The sequence below is a fragment of the Mesoplodon mirus genome (genome assembly GCF_964341445.2).
Source record: "Mesoplodon mirus genome assembly, chromosome: 11".
NCBI classification, from domain to species: Eukaryota; Metazoa; Chordata; class Mammalia; order Artiodactyla; family Ziphiidae; genus Mesoplodon; species Mesoplodon mirus.
Window position 1 is genome coordinate 82,636,339 of NC_138987.1, and position 27,453 is coordinate 82,663,791.

General features: G+C 34.8%; 3 protein-coding genes across 14 annotated transcripts in view; 2 read left to right on the forward strand and 1 right to left on the reverse strand.

Annotated features, from left to right (window-relative positions):
- The window catches only part of KRAS (KRAS proto-oncogene, GTPase), a 40,326-nt gene extending 33,302 nt beyond the window's left edge, over positions 1-7,024 (forward strand). For 2 of the 3 annotated variants that reach the window (XM_082636219.1, XM_082636220.1), the window contains exon 6: positions 2,537-2,655. Coding sequence is in view for 1 of the 3 variants with exons in the window: in XM_082636221.1 (XP_082492347.1) it covers positions 2,537-2,653 (117 nt within the window). In the remaining 2 variants the exon portion in view is untranslated. Of the gene's footprint in view, positions 1-2,536 lie in introns of all 3 variants that reach the window. The other variant, XM_082636221.1, reaches the window with a different exon arrangement.
- An 813-nt stretch (positions 7,025-7,837) lies between these two features.
- On the reverse strand, positions 7,838-14,276 carry ETFRF1 (electron transfer flavoprotein regulatory factor 1). Of its 10 annotated transcripts, none has more exons than XM_082636225.1 (4): positions 14,209-14,276; positions 13,903-14,056; positions 8,433-8,520; positions 7,838-8,354 (listed from the first exon to the last, which is right to left on the reverse strand). In XM_082636225.1, exons 3-4 carry the CDS (start codon positions 8,475-8,477, stop codon positions 8,133-8,135), a joined length of 267 nt encoding a protein of 88 aa, XP_082492351.1. In that variant the 5' UTR covers positions 8,478-8,520; positions 13,903-14,056; positions 14,209-14,276; the 3' UTR covers positions 7,838-8,132. The 10 variants fall into 10 exon arrangements, 9 of the variants coding, with proteins under 9 accessions (XP_082492351.1, XP_082492349.1, XP_082492352.1 ...); XM_082636223.1 differs by having other exon boundaries at positions 14,205-14,262; XM_082636226.1 differs by having other exon boundaries at positions 13,903-14,051; positions 14,205-14,261.
- A 204-nt stretch (positions 14,277-14,480) lies between these two features.
- Positions 14,481-27,453, forward strand: part of DNAI7 (dynein axonemal intermediate chain 7) — a 74,084-nt gene continuing 61,111 nt past the window's right edge. The window contains exons 1-2 of the mRNA XM_082635821.1: positions 14,481-14,514; positions 17,451-17,468. Of these exons, the coding sequence (XP_082491947.1) occupies positions 14,512-14,514; positions 17,451-17,468 (21 nt within the window). The 5' untranslated portion in view covers positions 14,481-14,511. The remainder of the gene's footprint in view (positions 14,515-17,450; positions 17,469-27,453) is intronic.

A 27,453-nucleotide genomic window follows, 5' to 3' on the forward strand; every position in this document is an offset into this window, starting at 1 on the left:
TATCTAAAATTTTAAATATTTTTACAAAATTAATTTGACAATGATAAATATATGCAAATTAGTTTTTCTTAGTCCTAAAATGATGAGTTTAAACAAAATAATTACTGGTACCCTATTTTGTCTTTTAAATGTGTATATAAGAATGTAAAAGGGGTATTCACTGCCGTTTTGATCAGTTTTAACATTTTACTAATCATTGAAATTATTAATAAGACTATATAGAAAGGAGAGTTCAGTGCAGTATGAACTAAAAGTATTTGTCAGAATCTCAGAAGAAGGTAATGTTATCAAATTCTGCCTTCATTGTCTCCTAATACTTATATATTGTTTTCACCTTAGGATGTCTTCTCTATATCCATCTCATGGTTTTTCATTTTATCTGCTTCAGCATTTTTGTATCATTGATGTTTTTCTTCATTATAAATACAGTGGAAATGGAGTAGACTCCATAAGGATGTGTGATCAAAGGGAATTTGTGAAGGGTAGGGGAGTTGCAGTAGATCCTCCGTTAAGATTCCATCCCGTTCTAAGAGTTTATGGTTAGAAATTAGTCAAGGTTGGTATTATTTATAATAATAAAATAATTATTCTTTATTATATCATTGGAAGTTTTTTGCTCTTTATGTGTTTAGAAGGTTAGCATGAAGGCTTATATATATTAAGCCTTGATTGTATTGCTGATAAACTGTCATCACTTTTTCTCTCTCCTTTGGGTGAAACAGAAATGTATGTTACATCAGTAGTGATATCAGAAAGTGGGGAACATCAGTGAGTGCAGTTTGGGGGCTTTACTGGGGACTTTTATTCACTAGTATTCAAATCAATAATGCTGGTTTTTATCCCACTACTGTTGTTTAAATGTGGGCAAGCCTCTCATTCCCACTCTGTGTTTAATTCTTTAAAAATATTGGTAATACTTTTCTAAACTTTAGATCTGTTGTGAAAATTAGTTAAATGTAACTAGAATGAAAATGCCCAAATTAATTTAGTTATTATTTTGAAATAGTAATTGTAGAAGATCTTAGTAATACATAAAGGAGAAATCATATCGCTGTTAAATTTTCAGTTATTTTCAAGATAATATAACTTAATGAATGTCTTTATATTAATATTCAGCAGAGGTGGTTAAAATGAGTAAAACCAGTTTTCATTGTTCTTAAAGTGGCTTGATTTATACTTTATTTGTTGTGTATTTGTTCCTAAGACTCCCTCTAGTGTCTAGGTTTGAAAACATCATTAGGTTAACAGGCTTCTGTTGACAGTTACTAATCAGTTAAACAGATATTAAAATACATAGAGGATCATATTTTTTCTTTAATTCTTTATTTTGCTTTTATATTTAATTTGCTTTTTAATAGGGGTAGGACAAGAATTGACTTATGTATAGATCTTGTATAATTCAGGATTGCAGGGTTAAAACCTGTCCTGCTACCAGTTTCAAAGTGCCATTTTTCATGTTCTGTATGAATGATTAGGTTAAAAATTATTCTGACTTGAAATCACTTTAAACCATTACTGATTTGGATACCTTGCTTTTGATCACAGCTAGATGTAGGCCAAAATGAACAAGTGGAAATTTCTCTGAAAATACACAGCATTTGACTTTATATGTCAAATATTCATATGACTTTATATTAAGTATTTTGAATACTTAATATACTAAACAGAAACTAAAAAAATAATGAATTAAAAAAAAATCTCCAAATCGGCAGACTCTACCACCATTTAAATGATTTAGCTCATTTCTCCACAAATAGAGGCATTACATTTTTCAAAGTATTGTGTCTTGTGTTGTGGTCACTTTCTTTACTTGTTTTTAAATTTTTTTTTTTGGCCGCACCGCGCAGCATGTGGGATCTTAGTTCCCCTACCAGGGATTGAGCCCGCGTCCCCTGCAGTGGAAGCGCAGTCTTAACCACTGGACCGCCAGGGAAGTCCCCTGTTGTGGTCACTTTAAATTTCCTTCTCATATCATAAGTATATGAACTGAAACTAATGCCTTTAGAAAACTGAAAGTATAATCTAATACTGTATACTTCATGGTAGTTCTTTAAATCTAATGGATTTAAATAAGTATTGAACCAGAGGTGAAATGCAGTGAATATTTATGAAATTAGTATATACTTGCATGGCTTATATCAAATATCTAGAAACTCAGGGATAATTAAGTATAAATACTTATTCACACATATACACAAATACATTTGGATTTCAGTGACCTGAGGTGTGCCAGTATGGAAAAATTAGTAGCAAATTAAGTTCTGGGGGAAAGTCATGTGTTAACTAAGCATACGTAAGATTCTGTGCCGTTGATTTTCATTGCCTTTTGTGAAAATCAATGTTCCTATAATGTTAACAAAATATCCTTGAAGACAAATCCTAAAAGTCTGATATATATTCAGTTGTCTAAAGAGAAATGTTACGTATCCTTATTCCTTCTCAATATTAATGTTACCGTCAGTAATAATATCTTTTCTGTTATCTGTATACCTCAAACCATCATATATATTCACGTTTTAATACTTATGTGTTTCAGGGTGTTGACGATGCCTTCTATACATTAGTTCGAGAAATTCGAAAACATAAAGAAAAGATGAGCAAAGAAGGTAAAAAGAAGAAAAAGAAGTCAAAGACAAAGTGTATAATTATGTAAATACAATTTGTACTTTTTTCTTAAGGCGTACTTAAGTAAAAGTGGTAATTTTTGTACATTACACTAAATTATTAGCATTTGTTTTAGCATTACCTAATTGTCTTTCTGCTCCATCCATACTGTTAGCTTTTATCTTGAATGCTTATTTTAAAATGACAGTGGAAACTTTTTTCCTCTAAGTGCCAGTATTCCCTGAGTTTTGGTTTTTGAACTAGCAATGCCTGTGAAAAAGAAACTGAACACCTGAGATTTCTGTCCTGGGGTTTTTGGTGCATGCAGTTGATTACTTCCTATTTTTCTTACCAATTGTGAACTTTAGTGTGAAACAAATTAATGAGCCTTTCAAATCATCCCTATTCTGTGTTTTATCAATCACATACTTGGATTAATTACTAATTATAACTTCAGTTGAGATTTCATGATTGGTTTTACTGAAGCATTGAGGGAACACAAATTTATGAGCTTCCTGTAGATTCATCTTGTAGGTTTCATGTCCTGTACTTTCAGTTACCCTTAATGAATGTAAAGTTACACTGTTCACAAAGGTTTTCTCCTTCTTTCCACTGCTATTTGTCAATGGTCACATTCCCCCAAATACTATATTTTTTCTATAAAAAGGGAAAAAATGGAAAAAAATACAAGGCAATGGAAAATATTAAAAGGCCATTTACTTTCCACATTAGGTGAATTCCTATAATACTCTGAATAGCTTTTCCTGTTAAGGCAAACCCAGAAGGTAATGAGGATTATAGCAACCATTTTGGGACTATATTTACATGCTACTAAATTTTTGTAATAATTGAAAAAAATTTAACATGTATTGAATATATAAAAATTCTCATAGGAATTAAATATAGTCTCCCCGTGTCAGATTGCTCTTTCTTAGCATAAATCTTTTCTTGAACTTCAGTCTTTGAAAGTAGTTTTAATTCTACTGGTAATGATGTTAAAAATTATTTGGTCCAGTTAGCTTAGTAGGTGTTACAGAGACCAAGGTGGCAAGGCCAGGCCTTGTGTGAGCTTTGAGCTTCGCTGAGAGTTTCACAGTATGGACTGCATCCCTATGGTCTTCCAATGTTGTCATGCCTTGGTTGGTCAAAAATGGGGACTAGGAGAGAGTTTGGATAGCTCAGCAGGGTACATTCTCACTATGTGGTAGTCCTACTCAGGAATGTCACTTTTGTTAAAATGAAATGAAATGAAACTTTAAAAAAACATTATTTTTAAATGAGGTTTTAGGGTGGGGTGGCAAGATTTTAATTTTTTTTAAACAAAATGAAAAAGTTTCAAAATCTTGAGTATTGATTAGTTCTCTTAACACTGGCTAAAGTAACACTTTACAAGTCTGGTCCATAATTAAGAATATCTAATGCTTATAAAATAGATAAATTAATGTTAACAAAATGATTCTTTCAGTGCATTTAAAATGTTAACTTATTTTAAAATATTTGAACTGAGATGGTGTGTTGAGGTGAAAGTATCACTGGACAAGGAGGAAGGTGACTTAGATTCTAGTTACGTGTCTTTCATAACTCCAATTTTAGGCAAATCACTTACTATCCATTTCTTCATGTTAAAAGAAGTCATCTCAAAGGCTGTATCTAGCATTATAACTATGTGATTTACATTCAGTTTACAGAAGGATATACCTATTTGTCAGTCTCAGCACAATCTGTAACTTTTTACCTGTGTTATCATCTTCAGTGCCAGTCTTAGGCAAAATTGTGCAAGAGGTGAAGTTTATTTCTGAATATCCATTCTCCGCTTTCAGGACTTCTCCCATATTAGTGTCATCTTGCCTGCCTACTCTTCTACATGCCCCATGACTTGATGTTTTTTCTTTTAATACTTCTAATTCCCCTAACCTCAAGATTTATTGCTGCTTTGGATATCTCCATGAAGGCTTCCCATCAAGTCACATCAAAATGCCCTACATCTTACTTCCTCAGGCTCAACATAATCCGACAGACGCTATAATGGGATTTGACCTAAGAGTTAATTTTCAGGTGGTGGCTGTAGCAATTTAATCCTGATCCTTTGAACCTCATCTCTTTGCTGCCTGGTCCATCAGGGACAAAGTAGGAATTTTCATACCTGCTCTGAGGAGTCAGAACCCTATCCAGTGGAATGAGAATTTAACAAAGGTAGTGCTGAAAGAATTCCTTATGTAATCTACAACGAGGACTAGCCCTGCTAATGATACATTCCACTGTTTTAAAAACGAAAATTTTGCAATGAAAGATACTTTAAAATTTATTCATAAATCTTACTCTTTAGCAGAATTCATTTATTCAACAAATATTTGAGTGCCTTCTAGATGCCAGGCACTACACAAGGCACTGGGGATATTAGAGTATCCTCAAACAAGGGACATAATCCCTGTCCTTAGGTAGTGCTTATATTCTAGAGCAGTCTATATTTTAGTGAGGCATCTGGCACATGATCCAGATATAATGCATATTGTAGTTTTGCAAAGAAGTGATTTGGTCTCTAAGCTTAGTTTCTTCCAGTTCTGAAATAATTGTTTTGCTCTGATTCCAATGTAACTGTTTAATCAAGCTACATGTTAAAATTAAATCAGTTTACTTCATTGTTTCAAAGGAATAAAATTTGAATATTGTTTTTTATTTGGCATAATGATGTGATTCTATTGGGACAATTATAGTACCAATTAAGTTGTATGTCAGATAATGTTAAAATCCCCTTGTGTGTAGTATGGTCTCTTTGTGTAAGTAATTAAAATAGACTTTAAAAATTAAACATTGAATTCTAAAATAGTCGTTTATCTGGGTAAAAATAAACAGATGCCGGATCTAATTCACAGAAAAGGAAACTTCTATGTAAAAATCAATATGATTTCTGAGATGCTATACTAAACTACAGGTTTATGGAACATTATCTAGGTAGGGTGTTTACACTTATATAGTACCTCCTCTTGTTTCCACACACGAGAAAGAAATGGCCATACTTCAGAAATTGCAGTGTATAACTGAGGGGATTTTTAGGACTCTTGAATTTTTGATGTAGCTGGGCAATTTTTTTATGGCAGTGGTCATTATCCTTTATTATGTGAATTTTGAATGGTTTAATAAAATGTTTGTTTTTGTAGAGATTTTAAAAGGGGAGAGATAATCCTAGAAATAACAAATGTTATCTAATTATTATAGCCTTAAAGATAAAAATCCTTGTTGAAGTTGAAAAAAATTGCTAAATTACATAGTTTTAGAAATTAACATGTTTATGGAAGAATGTAGCAGAAGTATGTAGTAAAATTTGAGTGAATATCTCCAATTAGGAATTCTAGGCTCTATTTTAACTGAGTCACACTGCATAGGAATTAGAACCTAACTTTTATAGGTTATCAAAATCTTAGCCACCATTGCACAATTTTGTCCTAAAATATGTAGAAACTAAACTTTGTGAGGCATGTTAAGTTGCAGTTTGCACAAGTTCATCTCATTTGTATTCGTGATTTTTTTTCTTCTATCCATTTTTTCTAAACAATATATACACATTTAGGTTTTTTTTGTAGGCAGTAAGAACTATCTGCCATTTCCATTTGCCAAAAAGTAATAATTTCTTGATGATTATGTATTAATGATTTTTAACAACCCATTAGTTATTTTAAAGCTGAACTTATATTTAATAACTTTGGTGTTGATATTGGGTTGCATGAAATCTGCATTGAGAAATTGAACAGCATAAATTGAACAGCTGTAAATTCCTTCAGAAAATGAAATTTCTTTCTTTCTAAAGATATATTCACGTCAGTTCTTTAAAAAGAGTTGTAACTAGTAATACTTGTTTTAGTTTAATAGTTTTAAGTGCCTGTTTGGGATGATAATAGGCAATTTTTAGATGAACTTAGGAAAAACAAAGTTATTACCTACAGAAGTGTCAATTACAGAAGGTCCCCTTCCCTATAGAGCTAAATGGGTTATGTAATGTTTTATCCAAAAATTCCCAATTCCACTGTCTTGTGTTTTCATGTTGAAAATACTTTTGCATTTTTCCTTTGAGTGCCAATTTCTTACTAGTACTATTTCTTAATGTAACATGTTTACCTGGAATGTATTTTAACTATTTTTGTATAGTGTAAACTGAAACATGCACATTTTGTACATTGTGCTTTTTTTTTTTTTGTGGGACATATGCAGTGTGATCCAGTTGTTTTCCATCATTTGGTTGCGCTGACCTAGGAATGTTGGTCATATCAAACATTAAATTTAAAAATGACCACTCTTTTAATTAAAATTAACTTTTAAATGTTTATAGGAGTATGTGCTGTGAAGTGATCTGAAATTTGTAATATTTTTGTCATGAACTGTACTGCTCCTAATTATTGTAATGTAATAAAAATAGTTATGGTGACTATCATAGTATGTACTCTTTTTAAAAAAATTTTTAATTATTTAATTATTTATTTATTTTTTGGCCGTGCCGTACAGCTTGTGGATCTTAGTTCCCCAACCAGGGATCAAACCTGGGCCCACAGCAGTGAAAGTGCCAAGTCCTAACCACTGGACCACCAGGGGAGTCCCAGTAGTGTGTACTTCTTGATGGAAATTTGAAACATTAGCCCCATAATTGATATGGGGTAGTGTATAAGCCACAGACGCTATAGTATATTAGTACATCTTTTTTTGCAGCTTGTAAGTTGGATATATTCTTTACTTATGAAAGGTGCTGTGAACATTATGTAAAGGTTTGTTTACTTGAAACCACGTTAGGTTTAGGTCCTGTGCCATGTTAATTCGTTTAGAAGTGGATGCAAAACAAATCTGCCTTTATGACAAAAGAATAGAATAACATTATTTATTACTTTTTATTGAAGAAGGTAATTGATACACAACGGGTGATTTGTTTTAAGGCCCAAAGGCAGCCAGTGGCAAAAATTAATAATGGAAATAATTAGATAAGTATATATATGTGATGCCAGTTGCTGGCAGGCTGTTTCGAGTTCAGAAGTAATCTTACTCTATACTTATTATTTCTACTAACTGCACTTAAGTCATTCTTTCTTTTGCAGTGAACCTTGACTCTGTGCTGTTAATGTACCAAATGGGGTCAAAAATAAGGAACTCCTTCAAAAGTTAAGGGCAATAAACTTGCAAGAAATTATTTTGCTTACTTAAATGTGCATTAAACGGCATTCTCTTTTCAGTAAAATGCAGAGATGGGCTGAGAATCCGTAAAAATTTATTAAAAATTAAGTACATTATATTTTCATTCAAAATTGGGTGCTCATCAATTTTTCATTGGTAGTTGGCAGCATCGTATAGTTTAATTGCTATTTTAGTATAAAAATTGAGCATAAAGGTTGCTGATAAAGCTCTCAGTTTGAACAGAAGTGGAAACCTATTTTAGTTCAGTAAGGTATTTTTAACAAAATGTATTATCTTGACATTTTAGAATTATTTTTGAAGTAGCTGGTATACATAAACAGCTGGCACTGATTTTCAAATTATAGTAATAGTGATCAGTTAGTTTTGTTGGTATCTGAGTAATAGCGTTGTTTCATAGCTCTATATTTCCTAAGGAAGTATAATGCTTCTAGTTCTTTCATTACAAATTGGCCCTGTTCAATAAGTTCTTTGATCTTCTCTGGGTCCTTCACATCTTTGTTTTTAAGGAAAACACTCTTCAGACGCCTTTTAAAATAGTCTGCTCCTTTTGGATAGTCTCGTCCAAGATACAGCAGCTTAAAAAAGAAAGATTATATATTTCTAAACAATCTATGTCATATAACATTTATAAAATTGGCAACATAATTACTTACATTTTTATAAAGATTCAGTACTTCTCCTCTTAAAGAACTGGCCATTTGCACGTATCATGGGAAGTATTCACTTTTATATTTAATGTACCTAAAGAAAAAGAAAAATTTTTACAAATAACTGCATTGTAGTCTTAAAAAAGAATCAAAGAAAAAGGATTTTACACATTGGTAAAATGGTACCCTTTTTTTTCATTCAATAAATATTTATTAAGCACTTTTATGTTCCAGGCACTGAGATGTAGCTATGAATGCATCAGATAAGATACCTGCTCTCACAGAACTAACATCTCCAGAGGGGTATACTACAAACAATATCATGAATTGTGATAAGTTCTATGAAGGATACAGGACAACTAGAGAAAATGGATTGTCAAAGCTGGATATGTAGGTGTACCTCCTTGTATACCAGAGTGGAATGAATTAGAACTAGATTTGAATCCCAGCTGCATAGTGTTGTACAGGTTACTTAACCTTTCTGAGCCTCAGTTTTCTTGTCAGAAGGAGAATTGCCTTTACCCTGCTTTCAAGGAAAGGCTAAAACTGGACACTGGGAAGAGGCCTGATCAAATCAAGAGTGCCCTCCTAAGAAAGGCTAAAAGGCAAAACTGAGTGTGAGGGTCAAGCAGGTTCACAACTAACAAGGAGATGGGCAGTAAGATCGGTGGTGAAGAGGCCAAGTGAACAACCCGTAAGGGGCTACACGAGGAGCCGGCGACATCCAGTGGGACAGATAAGCTTCTTTATGTGTACTTGGTTCGTGCTGCTAGGGAGAGGCAGCTCTGTAAAGGCACCACGACAGCCTCACCAGAAAATAATTCCCAATACTTGTGACGGCTGTGGTGGCTCAATCTTAAAATCCTAACGTCATAAGCGTTCAGCTCATGACAGGCCCCAAATAAACGTTAACGTCATTTAAAGCCGCCTTTAAAGTTCTGTGATGCCCATTTTCCTATTGACCTAAAAAGACTTTTATACCCTTTTATGTCCCTCATTAACGTAATTTTTATTTTGAAATAATTTCATTCCATCTTGGAGAAAAGCTGCAGCTTAGTACTACTAAGAACATTTTTTTTTTCTGAACTATTTGAGAATAAGTTGCTTACCCAAATCAGCCTGAACACTTTGCAGTGCCATCCGACAGAAACACAGTGCAGCCCACCCATGTAATTTTATGTTTTTTGGTAGCCCATATTAAAAAATAAAGCAGGTGAAATTACTCTTATATTGTTTATATCCAAAATATTATTTCAGTGTGTCATGCCAGAAGCGCTTATAGGTACCAATGGCTTCGTTGCTACCATACTGGACAGCACAGCTTTAGAATGTATTTCCTACGAACAAGGATGTTTTCCTGCAGCACAATACAACCATCAGAATCAGGAAATTAACAAACACTGTTACATTACTACCATCGAATCCACAACCCCAAGTTTTGGCAGTTGTCCCAAAGATGCCCTTTATAGCGAAAGTATACAGTCCATGATTACACACTGCATTTAATTTTCAAGTCTCTAGCCTTCTTCAATCTGAAAAAATTCCTTTGAATTTCCTTGACTTTCATGAACCTGACATTTGTGAAGAACACAGGCCATTTATTTTGTAGAAATATGTCTCATTTTGATGTTAAGTCATGGCTAGATTCAGCTTATGTAGTTTGGGCAAAAATATTAGACATGGTGCTTTGTTCATTTCACTGCGTCCTATTAGGTGGACACAATTCCTATTTGTTCCATTATAGTTGATGTTAATTTTGATCACTTGATAAAGGTGTTTGTCAGGACTCTGCTCAGTTACTTTTTTCCCTTTGAAATTAGTATTTTGTGGGAGGTACTTTGAGACATAAGTATATGTAGTTCAGAAAAAATTTCCTCTTACAAAAACATTAAAAATAACTGTTTATTGGGAGGGGGGATAGGCTTGGGGCATACCACTCAAATCGTATACAACTGTAAATGGAGCACTATTAATAAAACAACAGAAATTGGTGCCTGGAGAGCTAATTTGGGACAGATTGCTCTCAGCATAGCTGGAGGATACCACAGAGATGTTTAAAATGCTCGAAAATAGTCTGTGAATGGGAGTGGGAGGCTGGAGAGCAGGAAGGTATCAAAAGAGGCAGGAGGAAATCCTTGGGGATAATGGATATGTTTGTCCTGCTTGGGGTGAGGAGTAGGCATGTGTCAAATTTATCAAATTGTATTTATGCTTAATAATTGTAGCTTAGTGGATGTCAATTATACCTTAGTAAAACTGTTTAAAAAATAGTGTAGATATATATGCTAGCAAAATGCTAAGAGTAGGGCTGGGAGATATTCAGGTACATGTGGAAGGAGAGAGTTGCCTAAACCACAAGGCTGCCAATCAGTGGTCAGGATAGGTGATTCAACTGTAACCAGGTCAACAGTTGCAAAAAACAGGGTATACCTCTCTGAGGAGGGAGCCCTGGGGGTGAGCACTTTTTAAATTTTTTTACAAACATACTTGAAAGGCTCCTGCTGCCAGTACAGCAACTAAGTGAAGACCTTTTCTTGCTGAGGTTTATAAATCTGCTTCTCTCGCTCCTCTTTCTTAGGGAAAAAAAATCACATAGGAGCCAACATTATTTCCATGTTAATACTTGTATACTTCTGTTTACTAATAATTTATGAGTTAGCTCACATTACAAGCATACAATGTAGCAGAGCAGTTTTTTTCTGAGTTCATTAATATTAGCTCTCTTGTCTTCCTCCAAATTGCTATTTTTCTGCTTTTGTCTGTTATCACTTCAGAGCTTTCCTCCAGAAAAGGTAGTCCTTTTCCATCTGCTCCTACAGATGAAAGGACAAAAAAAACTTTTTAGAAAATCTGCATACATGGTTGCAGCTTAGGGACTTTGGGCTTTACTTAGGGTGATCTGAGTGGGCCCTTTATCGGGGAACCTCTGATGGTAGTATCTTAGACGGTTCTCCTCGGCTGGTTAGATTCCCCAGAGAAAAGTCTTCGAATCTTCTGAGCATTTGCTAATGTAACATTAAGAAGCAGAAGAGGAACCAGGGCCTTGCATTCAGCATTATGTATACCCAAACTCACCTCATCTGCTTCCAGTGTGGTTTTGGTGTACTTAGTATGCCTGAGGACACCCCACTCCAGAGACTAGTATTATTCTGTCCAGAAATAAACCTCCTGTCTTCTGTGGGAGTGACGGGTGCAGACACTTAGGGGTGGTTTTCAAATAGCTTTCACTTAATCCTCTCTGATTTACTTCATTCTTCATTTCCAATTACAGTGGCCCTGTTCCAGTGCCTTTTGAGCATTATGCAGTATAAACTGGGATTTCTAGTGTGCTAGGTCACATTCATCTGTTTTGCAGCTTCTGAAGTTTTACGGTTGTCATCTCCTCTTCTATTCTTTTATTTTTAAATTGGTTTACTGAAGATTTAGTGGTTTAGGAAGGGAGTGAAATTAGATGAGTGTATTTAACTGGGAACATCAACACCGAATTTCATTTTTAAAACTTTTTTTTTTTTTTTTTGGCTGACAGCCATTTTTCATGTGTTTTAATCTTACTGAAGAATGATGACTCTTAGGAACCTTGTGCTTTTAAAATAATTGTAAATTAAATCTACATTAGATGTAATTTAAAATTGCAAATTATAAGCTGTTTAATTCCTGGCAAAGAGCATAGCTCTATTTAATTCACAATTTGTAATTTGTAAAACTTTTTAGAAATGTAGCTTAAATCATCCTCTTCAGCTGTTGCCCTTTTTACAAATTATACATAATAAAGGATCTGCCCAGCAAAAAAGTAGCTGCTGTGACTAAGGTAAGCTTGTCCCATTCTTTGATATGTTACTTTATGAGTTAAGGAAGTCTGTTTTTATTGCATGCTGACCTTCAGGCATTTCAGTTTATTTTAGCCTTTGGGAGAAATAGGTTTCCTTGGGTTCAGAATTGGTGAACAATTTAAATACAGCAGGGACCTGGAGCTGTTCCTTAACCCTGCATGAAGTCATGGAGGTTACTGTTCTTTGTAGAGAGCCAAACGAGTTAGGGACTGAGAGAAGTCCCCCATCATCCTGAGAATCTGGATGGGGATGGGCATACAATCCACACTGATGGCTCTTTCCCAATGACTTGTGGGCCAAGGAGGTAAGACATGACTAACTCCAGTTCTGGGTTAAGTGAGAACTGTCATTTAACTAGGGGTTATGGTGTCTAGAGCTGTTATTAGTCACTGTTCTCCATGAAGTTCTGACTTGACTCAAACAGATGAAGCACATTTCCCCAAAGTAGTGAAGCCTAAAAAGCTTCACACAAAAATTTATCCCAATACAGTTGCAGCACCAAAGGATACATAATCCAAGAGGTAGGTGGCAAGAGAGCTTGCCCCCCAAAAGCTGGTATACTGCTTGGTCTAGGCCTACCTAGACGCCAGATTATAAAAGTGAGTTGAAAGGAGATGGCTGTGCATGTTCATACGGGGGAGGTACTACACCTGTCTGAAGGTAACAAAGAGAACAGGAAATGGGCCTTCTTACACAGCTTGTAAGAGAAGTAGTAGAGAAGAACTTAACAAGCTCACTGGTATAATCTCATAGCACAGTGGCCCCCTAGAACACAGTCCAGCCTGTTTTAACACATCCATAGCAAATCCTTCTCCCTAGGAGGGAAGCTGGTGGAATGAGAACTTGAGCAAGTCTCTCCTCTAGAAGCCCACCATTTTAAAGTTATTTGTGATTACCATCACACCTCCTTACCCGCATCAGAGTTGACTGAGCTTTTGTATCAGAAATATTAGTAGCTTGGTTGAAAAACTAAAACAAAAGCTTAGTTCCACACCACATAGCTTCAGAACTCTGTATGAAGTCGACGTTAAGACATTTTTATCTTGCTACCAGGGATGTGGAGGTGAGATGTCATAGCTATGACACAGTCTGGATTTCTGTGGGGAGAATAGCACTTTAACCCACAAAGACCAGCTCGGTCAGTAATACTTATTTACTAATAATACCTTTAGTCAATGAAAGTGCAAGGGACAGCGCATTATAAAATGAGAATTCAGAGATGAGAAATGGTGGCAATAATCTAAAAGCATTTCATGTCTTGTCAGGCTAAAACAGGGTTTAGATGTAAAATCAGAGGATTCAGACAGGCTTTGGAAGGACCTTAATTTCTCAATCTCTTAATTTCTTCTAGTTTTCCTGTTGGTCTAAATTGCCAGAGTTTCATGCGGGGAGACTGACATTCGAATGACCTTGACCCTGGGCACATAATTTGGCGAGTCTTGCTGGGTCTCAGAGACCGCCACTTGTAAGGAATACTTTACCCAGGAACTGCTTCAAATCATTTCCAGTTCTTGGTTAGAGCGCCTCTAAGCAAAAACGGCATATACCTTGCGTGCCCAGGAAGTAAACAGAACCAGGTGCAGGGAGAAGAATCCGAAGGTTATTAATTTCGAAATAAACAACCCTCTGGGAGCCAATTTATTTACCTCTATTTCTAAACTGCCAATCGAGACCCGCCCCACGCTGGTCTAAGCGGTGGCGGCCCAGGCAGCCGAGCCGGTGTCAGTCACTAGACCCAGTCGCGTAGCCGGCGGCGCCCTTCCTTCTCGAAACCGCACAGAAAGATTCGTCCCAGCTACTCTAGGGAAATAGGGAGAGGGACTGTCAACGTCGGAAGACGCTTAGAAACCCTTTCCCACACCCGCTGCTCCTCGCCCAGGGCATACTTCACCGCCTCCAGACCTCAGGATTCGGAAAACAGAATAAAACGCTCGGGCCCGGCACTCACGCACTTTCCGGCACGCGGCAGCCGTAAAAGCCTCCTCAAGATCCGACTCCTGCGGCAGTCGACCGAGGCGGGGCGGCGGAGGTGGGTGGGGCAACCTGTCAGGGAAGGGGGCGGGGCGCCGTCCGGAAGAACCCCAGCGCGACTGCGCGGACCGAGACGCGCGGATCTCCGCTCCCGCCTTGGCGCCAGTGGGCGGGGCTTGTCGTCCTGACAACCCAGGAGCGTTTCTCCTCACAACTCGGGAGCGTTTGTCCTCACAGTCCTGAGCTCCGACTTGGCCGACTACGGAGGTAGTGTCTGCCTCAGCATGGTGAGCAGGGAAAGTGGGGGAGCCGGGTGAAGGGGCGAGCATTGATTCTCCTGCACCGTGTTAAATTATGTAACAAGAGCCTGTCATATTTTATCAGAGGGGAACGAGTCGGTTTAGGAAAGAGCCCATACCCTTGGGGTGGGTGCGGGGGAAGGACCTTCCCCAGATCTGTGGCCTTCTGTCCAGGCTCCGGCGGACAGGTGGGAGTAATAACCAGTTTCTGCAAGCGGGGAATGATCAGTGCGGTCAGCTGATGTCTTAAAATCTCGACCTCTTGCTAAATTTAAATATCGGTCTCAATTTAGTAACTTCCAATAGTGATAGCCATTCCCATGAAATTGCTTTTTTATTGCAGCTTGGGGGAAATGTGTTTTTTTGCCTCCTCATCAATTAATTTAAACCTTTTTCAATTTACTCTGCTTTGACAAGTTATTTTATGTGGTTTTTTGTGGAAATTTGAATTGTTTCGTAATTCAGGGTATGCAACCTGCCCTGTGTTTATTAAGTATGATAAAGCTTCTTGTTTTGTTCTTCTGCACTCCTCAGCGTCATGTCTTCTCCAAGAACACAGGCCAACATGTAGCTATAAGATGTTCTCACTTCCCATTTTCTTAAACATGATTTCCATCTTCTTCTATGATTAAAACCAGAGGAAGTGGAAAATGTAATTAGTTAATTATTTAATTCGTTGATTAAGGGAAAATATGGAGCATGTTCTTTGTGCTTGGCACTAGGCTGAAGCCAAGGGCACAAAGGTGAAAATTACCATCTCTCCCTGGTATGGAAGATAGACTTAGCAAATTAATTACAATACAGTTTTATAACTGTAATAATTGAAGTGACTACAACGGAGTAACGCAAAGTTGGAAATGTTGAAATTGGGGCAGGAGAGGGGACGGGAACAGGAAGGGAAGAGCAGTGCTTTTCAAGCTGTGTTTTAAAGTATGATTATGAATTTGCCGGAAGTGATGAGAAGAAATAGGGCATGGAGAGCATTCATGTCAGGGAGAATAGAAAGTAAATGGATTTTAAGTGGACTGAAAAGTGCTGATAACTTAAGGGAACAAGAAGCACCTATTTATTATCTTCCAATCAGTCCATAAGTTTCTTGTTCTTAGATCCCTCTAGGAATCTTTCTCAAAATGTGGTTTCTGGAAAATTTGCCTCTAATAAACCTGGAATACCAGTTAAAATGCAAATTCCAGGAACAGACTGGACTCCAGATCTACATTATTAGTTTCCTAAGGCTGCCAAGTAACGACATACCACAAGCTAACTGGCTTAAACAATAGAGACTTACGGTTTCACAGTCCTAGAGGCTGGAAGTCCAAGTTCAAGGCGTTGTCAGGGTTATGCTCCCCCTGCAGGTGCCAGCTTCTGGTACTTCTTGGCTTGTGGCAGCATTACCTCATTCTTCACTGGCGTTCTCCCTGTGTGCGTGTCTGTGTCCAAATTTCCCCTTTTTTTAACAAGGACGCCAGTCATGTTGGATCAGAGATCCACCCTATTCCAGTATGACCTCATCTTAATTTAACTACATCAGCTAGAACCCTCTTTCCAAATAAAGTAAAATTCAGAGATACTGGGAGATAGGACTTTAATGTATGAATTTTGAGAGGTCACAATTCAACCAATAACATGAACTGAATTACAATGGGGAGAGAGAAGCGAGTGTGTACACTTTTAGCCCAGGAATATGCATTTTAACAAGCACCCTAGGTGATTCTTATGCCCTCGTAACTTTGAGAACTTCTCTACTACATTATGCTCCTATGATTTGCAGGATGGGTGAGGATATGTACGTAAACTCAACCTGCATCACATTAAAAGCACTGGTGAGAGATGACAATTCCCCCACCTTTAAAATGTGGCTACTTGGGAACAGGGCCAATGCTGTTTACCTATCCTGCTGTATAGTAGTTATTTCAAGATGGAAGCACGTTAACTATTAATTGGTAGCAAGTATGATAAAAATAAAATACATTTGTAAAAGTTATGAGAGCCAGTCTCCATTGTAATTCATATTATCTCCATCATCTCAGAGTGCTTTGTGTGTAAATCATTAATAAATACCTGCTGAACAGATTAGTGAAATATATGCACTTTTCAAGAAGATATAAGCTACTGCTTTGTGTCAGTTTTAACATTTATATTTTATACAGTGATAACCTTATGGCTTGAACCACTAACTTCTCCTGTACAAGTAGTCAAATGTGGAAAGTGTATGATCTTATAGTCACATGGTCCCCTACAAATTCCTTACCAGAAATCTAATGAACACATGGGCCAAATCAGGAGATTACAAGTACTGTTACTAAAAACTACTTGTAAATATTGATTGAAATACTGCACTTTCCAAAATCCAAAAAAACATAGATCTGCTTTAGGACACATTGCTGAATAGAATCGTTTTGTCATAGTTTTGCCTGTTTTAAATTACTGGTTCTCTTTCTATAAAATCAGCAATCTAACTTTACAGAAAGATGGTTTCTTTATAAAATGAAATCATTCCCACACTTTCAAGCTTGACATTAGTACCAACACTAATGTCAGTGATTTCTTCTTTAGAACCCTTTAAACTAGTGCCTTCTTGACTGGTGCTCGGTTTCGTGATCGGGCATTTCGTTAAACATGGATCATTGATCGTCGTAAGAAAGAGTGTAAACTCTACTTACAAAAGATGCTTCAGTGGGTGAACTATCTTAGTCTTTCCTAGACTTGCTTGTAGTTTTGTCTGAATTCTTTTCTAAAAAAACTTTTTTATTTTGAGATGATTTTAGATTTCCAGAAAAGTTGCATAGAGGGTACAGAGAGTTCCCTTATACTCTTTACCCAGCTTCTCCTAATTTTAATATGCTAGGTAATCAGGATAGTTTTGTTTAAAAGTCTGAATTATTTTTTAAATTTATCAATTCTTTTGTTTTTCCAACTTTTAGGGTCCCAAAGCAAAAAAGGTAGGTGGAAATTATTTCTCAAAATAGTTTTAAAGCACTGACATTGTACAAACAATTTTTAAACGTTTTCCAGTAGTTTTATTATAGTTTATAGAGTTTACTAAGCTTAGTTTTTAGACATTAATGCTATTTAAATCATGGAATAATCCCTTACAATAACAGGACGTATTTCAAATTTGACATAAAAAGATAGTTCTAATTTCACAAAGAGTTTGAAAAATACCTTTTAATTTTTACTTGTGTCTAGATTTGAGGTTTTTTTATTACTTGCGCTCTAGAAAATTTTGGATTAGGAACACTTTTCTTCATTTCAGATAAACACATAAAAATTTAGTTCTAAAACCTTCTGTGACTTAAAAGCGAACCCTAGGATAATATGTCTTTAAATGGGTTTCATGGTAACACGTACTGAATTTTTCTGTGCTTTGTAAAAATTTGAGTTCATTAAGGGGTGTCTCAAATAACTTTTTCTCTCTTCTTAGTAGATTTATACCTGAAAGCAGAGATTATTATATCTTGACTGGCAAACATAGACATAGTTCATTTGATCTAAAAGGTTTTTTTAAATCAGTTGCCAAAGTAGTTTCATGCAAAAATGTGATTTCCACCTATTCTTGAAAAATTGGAAACCTGATAACACTGGACCTACAGTCCTATACGGGAACAGTTGGCTAGACTAAGTAGCAGCTACCCCTTTGAGAAATGCATAAATTCTTCAGTTTGCTGTCGTCCAGACTATGACCAAATCCCTTACATTATTTACCTACCTGATCCCAATAGGGATTTAGGTTTGGACTGCCAGCATTAAGGCATATCTGAAAAGTCACTACTCTGTTAATTTCCCCACCATTTTCTCTTATGGAATCAATTATACTCTCTGTGTTCTCATAGCACATGAATTTGTCCATACCGCAATTATAATGCCTATCATTTATTGTAATAATTTATCATTATGTGCTGTTCAAGGTCAAGAGCATGTCGTATTAATTTTTGTGTCCATAGCATTTAGTCTGGCACATAGTAGAAATTCAATCAATATTTGTTGGATGAATATGTGAAACCCCATTTACCCTACCACTACTTTAAAACACTTGGGCCCTTGATTATTTAAGAAGAAATGCTTATATAAATGTGCATTCAATATTTATACAATTCAACATTTCTTCAAAAATGCTATTGAGTGCCATCTATGTTTGCTTTTCTCAGTCACTTGAACCCACTACCAACCTGATACTGTTTTAGGGACTGTGGATATAAATAACTGAACAAAATTTATGAAGGCTCTGGGCACATTCTTATGGGGGAAGTATTCTGGAGGACTAGAGTCATATATATGTTTGTCTACAATAGTTTATTAGTTTGTGTGGGCATTCATTTTCAGCTTTATATTGTGAAATCTTAGGGGCATTGTTTTAAATCTGAAAACTCATTGTTCTAATGACTTTGGTACTTAACCATGGATGTATGGGTGCTAAATAAATACATTTGGATTATTTTCTTCATATTGTTGTTTCCCTTAAAGAATGGTGAGATTCATCCTGTGAAATTTGAAACCAAACATAAGGAAAAAATTACTCACTTTTTAATTATTTCCATTCTTAAAGATTATGGTTTGGGGATGAGGTGAGCCTGTAAAGGGAATAATTACAGTATGGTTAAAAAAGCATGGAAAGATATATTTTATTTCTGATTTCTTAAAGTTTTATTTTAAGGGAAAAAAGTAATAAACACACATATGGTACAAAATTAAAGTAGCATAAAAATGTAAAAGTTCCCCCTAGCCAAGACTAAAAGAACCACTGCAAATCTTTTCATTCATTTTCTAATCATTAAAAAGTGCGCGCGCACACACACACACACACACACACACACACCCGTTTTCTCCCCACATAATGGGAGCATTCTGCACCTTCTAGTTTTCACTTGATGATGATGCATTTTATTAATTCTAGTATACTCACCTTTTCACATTTTAACATGACTGAAATTGAGATATGTTTTATGGTTGATAACAACTTACAATCATTGTAGTCCTGAATTGACATATATTTCCTCCGGAGATGTTTGCTTCTGTCGGTCACTTGGGCTTACTACCAACCTAATACTACTTTAAATTCTCTTCCTGAGAGTTTTTGGATCACACTAATAGTATGAGTCAGACTGCAAATCCACATTAACTGACTTGTGGTTTAAATTTTCAGGGATTTTTTTTTCTTTGTTCTATTCATTTTTCAGGATTGAGCTGTGCAAGTTTCCTTGTTGTATCTTTCTGTATTGTAGGTTCATTTGTGTTTACCTATTATTCAGCTATATACAGGCGTTTCCTTTTACATTCACATCTTGGGCAGTTCCTTTTTTGGTATAATATCAATAATTTAAATGTGCATCTTACATCTGATGGCATCATAGATTCTATGGAGTAAATATGTCTTGGGGACCTTTTTTTGTTTCAGCACATTGAGATTATATCACTTCTTTTCACAGCTCTATCACATTCCATTGAAAGTATATCTATGATTTTTATATTGTCCCTATTTTTCACTACTACAAACAAGGTAGAAATGAAGATCCTTGTATATAAGGCCTTGCAAACATATGGGAAAAGAGTTGTTTCATTGATGTAGCAGTATCTAGACAATAAGAGTACAGCAGCAAGACAGAGTCCCTGTCCTCATGAAACTTACATTCTTTTTTTCCCAGCTTTATTAAGATATAATTGACGTATAACATTGTATTATAAGTTTCAAAGTATACAATGTGATGATTTGCCGTATGTATGTTTTATGAAATGATTACCAAAATAAGGTTGGTCACCTCACATAATTACCATTTTGTGTGTGTACCCGTGTGTGTTGAGGACATTTAAGATCAACTGTCTTAGCCACTTTCAAGTATACAATACAGTATTGTTAACTGTAGTCACCATACTGTACATTAGATCCTCAGAACTTATTTATTTTAATAACTGGAAGTTTGTACCCTTTGACCAACACCTCTCCATTTCCCCCATTCCCAGCCCCTGGCAATTACCAATTTACTCTCTGTTTCTATGAGTTTGGCTTTTTTAGACTCCACGTATAAGTGAGATCATGCAGTATTTGTCGTTCTCTGACTTATTTAACTTAGCATAATGCCCTCCAGGTTCATCTGTGTTGTTGCAAATAAGATCCTCTTCTTTTTTTGTGACTAAATAATATTCCATTATATATATACACAATATAATATTTATAATATATTATAATATATAATATTGTATTAATATGTAATGTATTCAATATATAATATTATATTATAATATATTATAATATAATAATATATATTATTCCAATTTGTCCAATAATATTATATATATTATATATATATATATATATATATATATATATCACATTTTCTTCATTCATTCTTTATTCATTCATCTGTGGATAGACACCACTTAGGTTGTTTTCATGTGTTGGCTATTGTGAATAATGTTGCAATGCCCATGAGGGTGCAGATATCTCTTCAAGAGAGTGATTTCATTTCATGAAGCTTACATTCTTTCTGGGGAGGGGAGGTGAAGAAAAAATATAATTTCAGATTGCTTTGAATGTGCAGAGAACCAAGAAAGGGGTCAGTGGGAAATGTGGGGTAGGGTATAATGTTATAATGGTGATTAAAGAGCTAAAGTTTGAGAAGAGACCGGGATGAAATGAGCATTCTACGCAGAAGAAAGTTATTGCAAAGACCCATAGTTGGGAATGACCTTGGTGGTTAGAATAGAGTGAGCAAAGTTGAAGTGAAAGATAAAATGTGAGGTGGAGGGATGGTGAGGGTTGAGGGGTGGGCAGAAGGGTTGGGGGAGATAAGTAGGAGCCAGTTCTTAGCCAACTGGGCCCCGGTGAAACGTCTGGGTTTTATTCTGAGTGTGGGAGAGTTGTAAGCAGAGGAGTGACATGATCTGATTTATATCTTTAAATGGTCAGTGGAGAATTCGCTGTAGGGAAGCAAGAGTAGAAGTAGGAGGACCAGTTAGGAAACTGTTGCATCAGTGTAGGTCAGAAGTCTTTACACCAAGGTGAACCTACTTCTAAAAGTAAAACATACTCTTTCCTGGAAAAAATCTACTGTCTTGAAGCCCCTCACTTTTGCTATTGCATCTTCCCCTTTTGCAAGTACGCTTCTGCTTTACATAACAAAGGTCTATCCCTCATCCATTCTAAATCTTACTGTACTTCATTGCCCTAGAACCCGGGCTATGAAACTAAAGGACCTTTCAAAACACTCATGTTGGCAAGGCTCTCTTTAATCAAGGCACTAATGACTTCTTGTTTTTGTCTGTCTTACAAGTAAGTGGTGAAATGTGGCATTTGAAATATTGAGATATTCTGAATGTCCTATATTTTGTAGTGTGGAGTGGTGGGACTGGTAATAATCTTTATTTAGTGACATTGCTTGTAAGATTATTGTCAAATGATGATGCAAAAAAAAATGCTCTCACCATGTAATTTATTGATAAAACATTCAGACTCCAAAAATAATAACATCAATTTTTTAATGAAAGATTAAGGGTATCAGAAAAAATGTAAATGAGCTTAATATTTTTACATAGACCTTAAAGTTGCCTTTGAAACGTCATATAATTTAAATTAGTATCATTCATTGCAAAAACTAGGAAATTGTACAAGACTATAGAAAAAGTTATAACACCTGGTACCCTGTTAAAACACCCATCGCTGCATTTACATCACTATGTTTTCTTCAGAAACCACTGTACTTCGTAGAATGCATGAAATAGCAGAAGACATTGATTAGATTGTAGGGAAAAATGCCTTACAGACTGATTAATGCATAGATGAACTTGGAATACTTTGAATTGATTTTATTTGAATAGATTGAGACTGGTGCCCAAGTACCTCCAGGCATGGAACTGTAAAGAATGGGCAAAAAGGGGGCCCTATAACTCATATCTATACTTATATCCTATTTTAATTTAGGAATACCATATTCACAAAGAAGCTTTGGTTGCCTAAAATTTGAGTCCTGGTTTCCATGGAACATTCAGTGTTTACCCTAAAATATAAATGATGTTAAGTTCAGGACGTTAAATAATTGCATCTTTTAAAACAATGTGTGAGGAAATGGAATCAACTTATACCTGGCTTATAATAAAAAAAGAGATAGCTTATTATGAGGATACATATTAACACATTTATTTGTAGAGAAACATGAAGTCAAACTGTCTGTGATAGAAAGCAAGTATGATATGGCCAGTTAGTTTAACTTTGAAGGCTGGGCTTTGCTAATTAGGTAAATTGACTTTTTTTTTAATACTTCAAATGAGCAAAATCTGTAGCTTGAAAATTTTGATCAGTTTAAAATCAAAGCAAGTGGTAAAATAAAATAATTTTTTCAAAATATTATTTTGATTTTCCCATTTCCAGTAATATTGGGTTTAAGATTTTTTGGATCAAACTTTCTGCTGAAAACAATAAATAATGCTGACTAAAATATATATGTATAGATCAAAACTTCCATCTTAAAGGCACTTAAGAGCTGATAAGATAGTAAGAAATTATCAGGAGAAAACCTAAATTAAGGAAGGAACCAAAGAAGTAATGGATGCACTAAAACTCTTTTTCATGAGGGCGTTTGCAGTACAGGGCAAAACTTGAACTTGTGGTTTTAACAGCAATAATGGGAGCCAAAAACAGTGGAGTAATGTCTTCAATGTGCTGAGAGTAAATAACTGCCAACTTAGAATTCTGTATCAGCTCAAATAGTTTTCAAAAATAAAGGTGAAAGAAAAATATTTTCCCAGGTTAAAACTGTGTTTTTTACCTGCTGCAAAACAGATTATATGCATAAGGTATAAAACAGTAACCCAAATAATAACATGTGGGTTTTAAAAATAGATACATGACAACAACACATAGTATTCATCATTTGATAAGTAGATAAACAAGATGTGGTATATCCATACAGTGAAATATTTTTCAGCCATAAAATGGAAGTATTGATACATGCTATAGCATGGAAGAACCTTGAAAACATTGTTCTGAATGAATAAAGCAAATCACAAAAGATCACACATTGTATGATTCCAGTTATATGAAATGTCCAGAATAGGCAAATCTGTAGATAAAGTAGATTAGTGGTTTCACAGAGCTGGGGGGTTGTGAGGAAATGGAAGGGGGTGCTGCTAATGGGTATGGGATTTCTTTTGGGGGTGATGGAAATGTTCTGAAATTGATTATGGTGGTGGTTGCACAACTCTGAATACACTAAAAGCCATTGAATTCTACACTGTAAATGGGTGAACTATATGGTATGTAAGTTTTATCTCAGTAAAACTGTTTATAAAAGATATATGACAGCAATAATGTATAATTTAGGTAGGGCAAGGATTAATTGAGTTAAGATGTTCTAAGGTCCCTGTACTGTTTGGTAGTATGATAAATGTATTTATATATTAGGTACATAGGTTGACTTTCTAGGATAGCCACTAAAATGATATATATAGAGTATATAACTTCCAAACCAGTAGAGGGAAAATAGTGCACTAACAAAAAAATAATCAATTGAAGATACCAAGAAATATGAAAAGAAGGCAAGACAAATGCAAAATCAAAAGAGAAAGATTGTCAGATTGGATAAAAAATAAAATCTAACAATAATCTTTTTACAAACACCATGTAAAGAATAAAAATACAGAAGAGTTAAAGTAAGATGATGGAAAAAGGCATGCTATGCAAATAATAGAAAGATGAAAGTTGGTATAACTATATTAATATTAGACATGGTAGACTTTAAGACAAAAAGCACTTCTAGAAATAAAGAGGGTCATTTTGTAATGATAAAATTATGATTAACCAAGAAAATATAATTTAAAATTTGTATATACCTAATTATAATGCCTTGAAATATACATTGCACAGATTCAGAGAACTGTCAGGAGAAACAGACAAGTTCACAATCATAGTGGAAGATTTCTTCTTTCAGTAACTGATAGAACAAGCATTAAAAAAAATAGAACAGTAAGGATGTAAAGATTGGAACAACATGAACAAATCATTAGATCTGTTAGAATAAGAATTAGATATATTTAGAACATTGCACTCAACAACTAGAGAATTTTAAGCATATATTTTTTTTTCCAAAACTGACAATGTACTGTGACATAAAACTATTCTCAAAGTTCAAAGAATTGAAACAATTCAGAGCATGTATAATAACCTCAATGAAATTAAGCTTAAAAATCAAAGAAATAAATTATAAACAGGAAGATACAATATGCTGGGAATTTTAAAAAAATTCTCAAGTGGGTCAAGAAGTAATATAATGGAAGTAAAAGATAATTTTAACTCAGTAATAAGAAAAATACTTCAAAATTCGTGAATGTGTCTAAAGAAGTACTTAGAGGGAAATATGTAGCCCTAAATACTTTAGAAGATGAAAAATTAATGAAACTAAGCATCATTTTCAAGAAGTAAGAAAAAGAAACTCAAAGTAAGGAGGAGGAAGGAAATAATAAAGACAAATATAAAAATTAATAAAATAGAAAACATACAATAGAGAGGATTTATAACCTCATATCTTTCAAGTCTTCACTCAAATGTTACCTTCTCCATGAGGCCCACCCTAAACACTGTATTTAAAATTGTAATTCATCCCTTCCCCAATGACCCCTGCAGTCTGGAGTCCCTTTGATTTCTCCCATAGCACTTTTCATCTGCTAAAATATTTTATAAATTACTTTACAATTTTGTTTATTGTACCACAGAGATATATTGTACAGCACAGGGAGTATAACCAATATTTTATAATAACTAAATGGAGTATAATCATTAAAAATTGTGAATCACTATGTTGTATACCTGAAGCTTAATACTGTAAGTCAACTAGTCCTCAATTTTAAACGTTATTTTTAAATTTTTTGTTTATTGTTTTTGTCTTTCTCTTCCCATTTGAATATAAGTTCATTAAGACAAGGATTTCTGTTTACTGATATATCTCAAATACCTATCATATATTAGACTCTCAGTATTTCTTAAAATAGTTGAATGAACAAATAGGCCACAATTTATTTCTCTGAAAATACTGATAAAATTGACAATTTTCTGGTAAATTTTATCAAAAAGAAGAAATGGCATAAATAATCAATACAGGCATTCCTTATTTTATCGTGCTTTGCTTTATTGCACTTCACAGATATGGCATTGTTTACAAATTGAAGGTTTGTGTTGAGCAAGTCTATCTGTGCCATTTTTCCAATAGCATTTGCTCACTTCATGTCTCTGTGTCACATTTTGGTAATTCTTGCAATATTTCAAACCCTATGACTTGCTAAAGGCTCAGATGATATTTAGCATTTTTTAGCAATAAAGTATTTTTAAATTAAGGTGTGTATATTTTTTTAGACAGTGCTATTGCACACTTAATAGACTACAGTATAGTGTAAACATAACTTTTATATGCACTGGGAAACCAAAAAATTTATGACTTGCAATATTCCACCACTTTACTGTGGTGGTCTGGAATCAAACCCACAGTATCTCCAAGGTATGCCTGTATTAGGAATGAAAAGAGAGGCATGACTTTAACAATACATGACATAATTTGAACAGCTTTATATGCCAATAAATTAGAAAATTTAGATGAATTAGACAAATAGAAAAAAAAACCTTTCTCACACTGTTTCATGAAGAAGTAGAAAATCTCAATAGTCCTATAATCATTTAAGAAATGATAACAGTGGTTAAAATTTTTCCCAGAAAGAAAATTCTAGGTCTGTAAGTCTTTGTTAGCTAGTTCTTCATTCAAAGATAAATTATTTCACTTTTATACAAATCCTTCTAGAGCATGAAAAAAGAGGAAACATTCCTAATTAATTTTGAGTTACCTGGGTAGCCTGAGAATAACATGAGAAAGGAAAATTGAAGCCCATTCATGAACGTAAATACAAAATGTCTAAACAAAATGTTAGCAAGCTGACTTGGAAGTATATAGAATAATAATAAATCATGACCCAATTCAGCTTATTCCAGGGAGGCAGAATTGGTTTAATGTAAGAAATTAAACAAATACAATTAGATGGAGTTAAGAATTCAGTTACTATGCCCTACCGTTTAATAGCTAAAGGGCACCTCTTTAGCCTGATAGAAGTATCTATATTTTAAATAAACAAAAAACTGCCAGAGAAGGAAAATACTGAAATTAACAAATATTGACTAGGATAATGATTATGAGAGTGTAAATGGAATAATTACTTTAGAAATAATAATTACTTTAGAAAACTCAGCTTCAACAACATTGAAAATGCACATACCCACCAGTTTTACTTCTAGGTATACATTGTAGAGAAATTCTTGTATGGACACCAGGATACATACACTCAAAGGTTTATAGCAGCATTATTCATGATAGTAAACTAGAAACCATCCAATGTCAATCAGTAGAAGAATGGATAAATAAATTAATGAGTTACCATTCAGCAGTGAAAATATACAGCTACTGCTATATCCTCCCTTGGGTGAATCTTACAAACCATAATTTGTATCTAAAGAAGTAAATCACACAAAAGGACAAATATTGTATTATCCTACATATAGGAAATATCTAGAGTAGTCAAACTCATAAAGACAAAAAGTAGGATGGTGATTGATAGGGGCTGGGTTGAGGGCAGAAGTGGAGTTAATGTGTAATGGATACAGAGTTTCGGTTTGGGATGATGAAAAAGTTCTGGAGATGGGTGGAGGTTATGGTTGTACAACAGTGTGAATGTACTTAATGCCACTGACCTGCACACTAAGAAACGGTTAAAATGGTAAATTTTATGTTATGTATATTTTATGACAGTAAGTAAATAAGTAAATTACAATTGTATACATAAAGTATAATTGGATTTATGAAAAAATTCAAAGGTAAGAAAACTATTGTTTAGGAATATATACATATGTAATAAAACTTTAAAGAAAAACAAGAAGGACATTACAAATATCAGTGATTA